The sequence below is a fragment of the Musca domestica genome, unplaced genomic scaffold (assembly GCF_030504385.1).
Source record: "Musca domestica strain aabys unplaced genomic scaffold, Musca_domestica.polishedcontigs.V.1.1 13, whole genome shotgun sequence".
In the NCBI taxonomy this organism is placed as follows: Eukaryota; Metazoa; Arthropoda; class Insecta; order Diptera; family Muscidae; genus Musca; species Musca domestica.
Genome location: NW_026712172.1, coordinates 9,783,556 through 9,792,309, shown reverse-complemented (window position 1 = coordinate 9,792,309; position 8,754 = coordinate 9,783,556). Strand labels below are relative to the sequence as shown.

General features: G+C 35.3%; 1 protein-coding gene across 1 annotated transcript in view; it reads right to left on the bottom strand.

The window, feature by feature from the left end:
• Positions 1–2,216: 2,216 nt before the first annotated feature.
• The window catches only part of LOC101899492 (uncharacterized), a 54,993-nt gene continuing 48,455 nt past the window's right edge, over positions 2,217–8,754 (bottom strand). Inside the window, exon 6 of the mRNA XM_020038385.2 lies at positions 2,217–6,800. Coding sequence (XP_019893944.1) covers positions 6,439–6,800 — 362 coding nt within the window. The 3' untranslated portion in view covers positions 2,217–6,438. The remainder of the gene's footprint in view (positions 6,801–8,754) is intronic.

Here is an 8,754-nt window from a genome sequence, read left to right as displayed (position 1 = left end):
ACGGTTTCATTGGCCGTTTGAAGGCCATAATTCGGACAAAAGATGACCAATTCGAACAAATTTAAATTTACTCTAAATTTTTTTGCTTTAGTTCAATAAAATTTAAAAAACAAAATGTAAAAATTATGTCGTTTGAATTTGCAGTTTTTTTTTATCTCACCCTGTATTTAATGCACGGTCCTCCAACAACAACTCAAAATACACAAATTTAAGACTCTTTTACTTTGTAAAAACTATATTACTTAATTTGAAACATTTAAAAAAACTGGATTATTCATTTAAAACTCAAAATATGAAAGCAACAAAAACAAGTAATAAAACAGCTAAATTCCACCACTCCACCACTTGAAAGGAACTTGAAATTTTTCAAAAAAATTCCGAAAACTACCACTTAATTGAAAACCCCTACATGGGGACTATACGAAGACGTGAACCTATATACTAAAATTTTTGTCATAGGCTGTAGAACTTCAAATACGAAATTTGAAATAATTCCGATAAATAATGTCGCTAAAAACATGAAAATACCGAATATCGGGAAGTACCGTTATATAGGGGCTATACGAAGACGTAGACCTACATACGCAATTTGAAACGATTCCGGTAAATAATGTTGCTGAAATCATGAAAATACCGAATAGCGGGAGCTACCGTTAAATGGGGACTATACGAAGACGTATACCGACTTGGCCCATTTACGAACTTAACCTGCCTACTAATAATTGATGTATGAAAAATTTTAGCCTTCTATCTCAATTCGTTGGAAAGATAGCGTGATTACAACAGACAGACAGACGGACAGACAGACAGACAGATTAATATACCCTCCATAGTATGGTGGAGGGTATAAAAACTGTAAGTTCGGCCGGGCTGAACTTCGAATACCATCCACCATTTGGAACGAATTTGACAATTATCAAAAACAATAAAATCCGTTAAAAATTATGTTAAAATCTTAAAAATACCGTGTCGTCTATACGACGACATGGACCTGCATAGGTAACCTTTGTCATAAGCCATTACAATATTCATATTCAATGTCGCCGACTATAGGGAGGTACCGTTATATGGGGGCTATACGAAGGCATGGACCTGCATAAACAATTTTCTGTCATAGGCTGTAGTACCCATTACAAACTTCAAATACCAAGATCGTCGTAGATCGTCTTAGAATTTAACGCTGATCCAGAATATATATACTTTAAAGGGTCTATAATAAATATTTCGAGGAGTTACAAATGAAATAGTTAATACAGGGTTGCCTATATTCGACGGACCCATGACTCTTTGGGCCCATTTCAATCGACGAGGCTTGCCCGCAGGCAACATTCTTTGCTTCAATTGAGTTTTGTACGGGATCAAATGCAAATCAATGCGAATAATCCGCTGTAAAGTGGACCGAGCCATGCCCAACTGCTGAGAACGGCGTTTTTGGGATGTTCTTGGGAACCTCTCAACACTGGCTCGTACGGCACCGATATTCTTGGCCGATCGCCTTGGTCGACTTTTATATGGCCTCTTCGGATTAGAAAGAGCCTTACCAGTCGAAAATTTTTCGTATAAACGCTTAATGGTGTTCTTAGAAGGCGCACTTCTCACATTTTTTAATGTTTTAAAAGCACGTTGAGTTTTCACAATTGACTTCTTCTGTTGAATGTAAATTTCAACTATTTCAAAGCGCGTGTATTGGTTCATTGTAATAATCTGCTTGGACTGACGCTTCAAACGCGGTATGTCATTAAGTGATGTGACATCTCAGTCAAAACTTATGGCGTTGCCAGATGGGTCCGTCGAATATGGACAACCCTGTATACCCGCCATAGAAATTCCTAGAAGTAAAATAAAATATTCTATCCGTTGCAGCAGCAAATTGGACATTAAAATTGGTAACATTTTCATTAAATCGCGTTCTGAATGGCTTGTCATGTCATAGACCTTGTAGCATAACATCACCCAGCATCAAAATGGCTAAGAATTATTCAATAACATATTATATTACAAAAAAGGCTATTTACGAGTATAGAACGAAATTATGAGATGTATTGCTGTAAAGGTACAACAAATACAGAGAACTTGAATTAAAATTCTTAAAATAGTTAATATGGCGAAACCATTAATTATTGTAAAAAAAAATAAAAGTTACAAAATGAATAGTATTTAAGTATTATTTTATTTTGTTTAATTTCGTTGAAATTGTTTTTTTTTTTTTTTTTGTTAAAACTAAAAATTTACTTGCTATTATTTTCAATTAATTCTAAATTGTTTCTTTTATAAAATGTTAACATTTGTTGTAATACTGATATACATGTGTTTGTTGTGTGTGTGGGTGTATGTGTACAAATGTCTGCCAAAACTAACTAGTAAATATTCTTGTGAACAATCCAGGTATTGTATTTAATGGGTTTTCCCATTAGTTTAGGAAGCGATGGCAACAACTTTGACTGAAAAATAACTTAAAAAGTATCAGTACCCTCAGACTCAGTAGGCCGATATCTATCATTCTCACATCAGAATTTGCGTTAATTAAAATATTGGAAAAGGTAAATTTTGAAGAGATAAAATAATTTCTTTGAAAATTTGAACTTATGTTGGTACCAGAAGGTATAACGTACCGATGTAACCCATCTCCCCATAACCCATTGATAAAAATATTACGATGTACCAGGTTTGGATCAAGTCGAATATTCACTTCGAGAGTTATTGTGCGCACCTTCCACATAGAGAGACAGACAGACGGACGAAGGGAAACCTTTAGACCGACTTCAAATTTCCTCAAAAGCGTTTGACCCAAAGGGACATAGAGTCCACGAGGAAATTCGAAGGTATTCCAATCATATATATTTAAAAGTTTTCCTTTCTATGCAAGGACAATCGAAATAGGTAGTCACAAGACTGGGCAATAGGTCTTTCTTAATAAATAAATAATAATTTTTTTAATAACAATAATAATAATACAGGATCTTTTAAAGAAGAAATGGTCTTTTAATATGTCCTTCATAGTTATAAGATCAATTTTTCTTGGCGTACAAGTCCACAACTCAGATAGAGATAAAATTTACCTGAGAGGTCCAAAGCATATATAGAAATGGTCCTGTTAAGGCCTCAATAAAAAGTCACGTTAAGATGACTTCTAATTTGGAGAACGTTCCGATAGAAAGTAACTTTTAAGAAACAGTTTTAAAGAGGCACAAATAAGTTTTTTATCTGCAGTACACCTTGTCATAAGTCCAATAGATGTAGATTTCAACCTTACTGATCTTCGATCTTTGGAAGACCTCCTACAAAATTTTCCCTCTACATACATTATCCATTGATTAAATGTAAAGTAGTCCTCTACCTGTTGATTTTCAATCGTAGAAAATCTTATTTCAATGATATAGTTTTCTGTTAGTAGAAGTTTTAAGAAGTCTACTTTGAACAAAAGGGTCCCACTGATATGGGAAGAGGAGATTTTTGGAGGGATTCCTCTTTCCACTTGTGGAAAGAAGGATTCTCAAAGAATTTTATATAAAGAATATCCCCTATAGGCGGGTCATTTTGAAGGAAGAGGTATTTTGTGGAAAGAAACTTATCAAAGTTGCCTTTAATGAGAGAAAGACTCCTTAAGAAGTCACACATATTTCGTGTGTCCAAAGAAAATTTGCAATGTGGTCTTTCAATGAAAGAATATTCCCTTCGGAAAAATTGCGCTTTTACAGCTCGCCTTAAGCAGTCTCCCATGAAAAATCGCCTTAAAAAGTGAAAAGAAGCCACCTTCTATCTAATGACGGCTATCTTTGGTAGTCTTCTACGGAAAATACCCTTTTTAAAAATTCCCCTTCTTAAGAAGTCTTCTATGGAAAGAAGACACCTAAAGAGTCTTCAATGTAATGGCGGTATTTTTGTGGAAAGATTGTTTAAGGATATCTTAAGGACATTTCATGGGAAAAAGGCTCATAAAAAGCAGATTGAAAGCCTCTTGAGAGATGTTTTATAGAAAAAACTGTCCAATATTTATAAAACAAAGACCCCTTGGGAAATGAAGGGATCACTCTTCATGAAGGCTCCTATGAAGGCATGCCTTCTATGAAAAGATGTCATCTTACGTCATGAAAACCCCCTTAAGTGTTTTTTTAATAAAAAATTATTCTATGGAAATTTGACCTATTTTAATAGTTTTTCCTTAAAATGAGGGTCGCTAAAGCGGCCTTTTTTGTAAAAGGCCTATCTTAAAGATATTCATGTTAAACAAGACCCCTATAGAGGTCCTTTACGTAAAGATGACCACTTATGATACAAATATCGCTTAAGGATATTTTAAGTACATTTAAAGGATAAAAGATTCCCTAAAGCAGACCTTTAGAGAAAAAAACTAAAGTTCCCTTAAGAGGTCTCTCATGGAAAAAAATGTCCCTTAAGAAACATTCTGTCTATCACTTGAGAGATATTTTATGGGAAACAAGTAATAAAGAAGATAAGTTCGGCCGGGCCGAACCCTTGTGTGGGGGAAAAATACCGAATATTGGGGTTACCGTTATATGGGGGTCATACGATATCGTGGACCTATATAGACCTCTTCCAGGGGAACTCCATGTGTGGATTTTGAGACAATTCCACTGAAAAATAGGGCTAAAATCATAAAAATACCGAATATCTGAAAGTGTCGTTATATAGGGGATATACGATATCGTGAACCTAAATAAACTATTCTCTTCCAGGGGGTAAGGAAGTCACGTAGAATTCTTGTGTACAATTTTAAACAATTCCATTGAAAAATGTGGCTAAAATCATCAAAATACCGAATATGGGGGCTACCGTTATATGGGTGATATACGATATAGTGGACCTATATGCCCAATTCTCTTGCATGAGGTAAAGTACTCACAAATAACTTCTTGTGTAGAATTTCAGATAATTTCATTAAAAGAATGGGGCTAAAATCATCAAAATACCGAATATCGGGGGTACCGTTGTATGGGGGCTATACGATATCGTACACCGAAATAGCCCATCTTCGAACTTGACCTGCTTGCAGACAAAAAACAGATTTGTGTAAGATTTTAGCTTCCTATCTTAATTCGTTTTGACTGTAGCGTGATTACAACAGACGGACAGACAGGTCTAAATCGACTTAGAATTTTATGCCGATCAAAAATATTTGTTGGGTCTAAAAACTACCCCCTATTGATGAAAAATCCCCTTAAAAATATCACCCTTCAAGCAGGGAAAAGAGAGTTCTTCTATGAAAGTAGACACCTCCGCGACCCCTACTTTGGGAATAAAATGTTTGAAGAGAATTCTTCTAAACTGAAGCTACCTTCGTTTTCTTTGTAAACATTGCCCCTTTGAGAGGTCATTTTTTGAACAAAAAATCCATCAAAAAGGTATTCTATGGAGAACCCATATGGAAAGAAAGCCTCATGAGATGATGTTTTTTTTTTTTTTTGGAAAGAAGAAGATTCCCTGGACATAAAACACTCCAGGGGTATTTTTTCATTGGATTTCTTGAGGTGTTATAGGGAGTTTAACAGATTTCCATGGGAAAAGGTTTCTATGGAGATATTGTGTAGATAACATATCTTTTGTAGGAAGCGTCATAAGGTCTTTCTACTCTACTTTAACTGCTTTAAAGGTTGCAGAAAATGATTAGCTCTGGGGAAATTTCAAATAAGTCTAATAATACACTTGGAATGTACGACACAACATAAGAAGGTTTTGAAGTTCCCAATTTACTACTGGAATTTGGTTGGTAGAAATTCAAATTAAAATTTAAAAATTTTTCGAAGGTCGTTCAATTTAAGTACTAACATTATACTTGTTGAAAAAAAAGAAAATGACAGACTTGTGTGCGTGTTATGTGTGTTAGTGAGTTATTTCAATATCTTCTATACATAAATAAAATACGTATATCTATTTCTTGCAATTGTTCAATATGTGTTTTCTTCCACCTCTCCTTCATCGTCTTAATAGCTAATTTTAAAAAATAAACTTTTTTTGATCTTCATCAGAGTAATTCAGATTCTTTTATTTGGCATTCTACACTGAAATGTGTAGCATTTTTAATTAATTATTTTAAATTTACAGCCAATTTTTTTGTTTTGTTTTGTCTGGGGGGAGGCGGGAGTAATAATCCCTTTATGTTAGATTTTAAGCAAATTATTTTTTGCTAACTCAAATGAAATTATTTCATCTTTGGAAATGCCCATTTCCATTATCATTCTTTGTCGCATTTGTTTCTTAAATGGTTATTGCACTTTATATTTCTAAATACAAAAAGTCACTAAATTACAAATTAATTTTTATATTTTCTCTTCTTGTGTGTGTGTGTATGTGTGATGCTCATTAACACAACAAAAACTGAAATTGCTAATCCACCTTCTTCTCCTCCTCTCCGCCACCTCACATGGTGTGTGTACGAGCCATCACACTGTGCCTCCGGGACTATGTGAATAGACTACGTCATAACGAAATCAGCTGGGCTTTGCGCTGTGACTCCAGTCGAATTTCCAGCATTGCATACGGCAGCACACTCACAACTAGCATGATGACGAGTGATATAATTTTCGGCGTTTCACACATGTAACCGTGAGCGGCAAATGTTATGCCCAGTCCTAAGAATCGCAGAGCTTGCAGTGGTGATGTGACTTCTACAACATGATTGGTGTGATTCAGGGTGACCAAGGCAAGCAACAGAGTTTCCCACATGCCATTGCAAGCACCCCATGAGGCAGCTAGCACATAGAAGAGTGCACTGTCGTCACTCGAGGGTTTCCAGGTCGAGAGAGCCAACAGCAGGCAGGAATGGAAAAAGAAACCGGCCACTGAAATGGAAAAAGAAATATGAATTATTAAAATGGGTTATAATTAAGACAGAAGAAAATCGAGTTAAAAAGTATCAGTCGGTTTTGCCGACAGATGTATACCCTCAGTCAGAGTTCGATTTAAATATATTTTGATTCTGTTACGATTCCGAAGGAATCGTTCAATATTGTCCATTTCGTATCGGACATAAATAAATATGATATAAGCACTGCGACTTGTCAGGTTTGGACTATATGGACTACTTCCTTCAATTTATATGAATGTGTGATAATTTTTAGATAATGTTAACATGTGCGTGAGGTACCAGATATAGTCGACCGAAGTATTCCATTTTCCTGCTACATCTAATACAGATAAAGCCAGTAAGGAAAAGTCAAAAGTCGGGCTGGTGATACCCTGCAATTGTATTGCCCATTTGGTGCACAATTAATTTGAAATCAGATAAAGATATATATGGGTGCTATATCCAAATCTGAACCTATCTCAATAAAATTTGGCAAAGATATTTTTGAGCTGTATTTGATATATTTCCCTGAATATCGTTGTTACGGAGTGCATACTACGGTTGTGGGTAACAAATATAACAAATCGGATGAACAGTTTATATGGGAGCTATACCTATATCTGAACCGATCTTCACCAAATTTGACATACTACCTTCTAGACTCAATTCGGTCGCAAGTGTCAAATTCCATCCCATTTGGACAAATATTAGACGTTTGGTGCACAAAAAAAGGTAAATCGGACGAAGTTATATATGGGAGCTACATCCAAATCTGAACCGATCTCGATAAAATTTAGCAGATGTATTTCTGAGCTGCATTTGATATATTTCCCCAAATATTGTTGTTGTAGAGTGCATATTACGGCGGCGGTGGACAAAAATAACATATCGGATGAACAATATATATGGGAGCTATAGCTATATCTGAACCGATCAAGTTTGGCATACTTATTTTCAGGCCTAATTTGGGTGTATATGCAAAATTTCATACAATTCGGACGGATATTACACGTTTGGTGCACAATAAAAGTCAAATCGGACGAAGATATATATGGGAGCTATATCTAAATTTTGACCGATTATCACCAATTTCAATAGGGTTCGTCCTTGGGCCAAACACATGATTTGTGCAAAATTTCACCTGGATTGGGCAATAAATGCGACCTGTACTTTGTTTACAAAAATACATGGACAGACGAACGGACGGACATACATAAATCGACTCAGAATGTGATTCTATGCAGATCCTTAAAAGGAAGTATGGGTCTATCTCGTTCTCCTTTGCCTGTTACAAACAAATGCACAAAGACATAATACCCTGACCACCTTGTGGTGTAGGGTATAAATATATATCGGTGCTGAGTTCCAAAAAAGGGAAACGTACGTCCCGAAATTAACTTCATTTTAGTTAATATTAGCCCTTATTTGCACAATAAACCTGAAAACGGATTAAGGATACGTATGGGAGCTATATCCAAACCTTAGTCGTTTTCGATAAAAATTGACAAAAGTATTTCTGAGCTCTATAAGATATATTGCACCAAACATCTTTGTTGTCGAATGCATATTACGAATATGAGGGACTTAAACGTCAAATCGGATGAAACATATATTTGGCAGCTATAGCACTATCTGAACCCATTTTATCCAAATTTAATGTACTTGCTTCTAAACTGAATTCGATCGGATGTACCAAAATTTAGGTCATTAGAACTGATATTGGCCATTTGGCGCACAATTAACCCGAAATCGGTTGAAGATATATATGGCGGCTATATCCAAATCTGATCGAATCTCAATAATTATTTCGGATTTTATAATCGTTTTAGTTATTCAAAACTTTGAACCTTTGTGGGGAAGGTACTAGAGGGAGAGGTCCGATCACTACCATCTTTTTAACAGATCTTGTGTTGATGGAAATATTGAGGTGTGTCAAATCTGTATAGAAT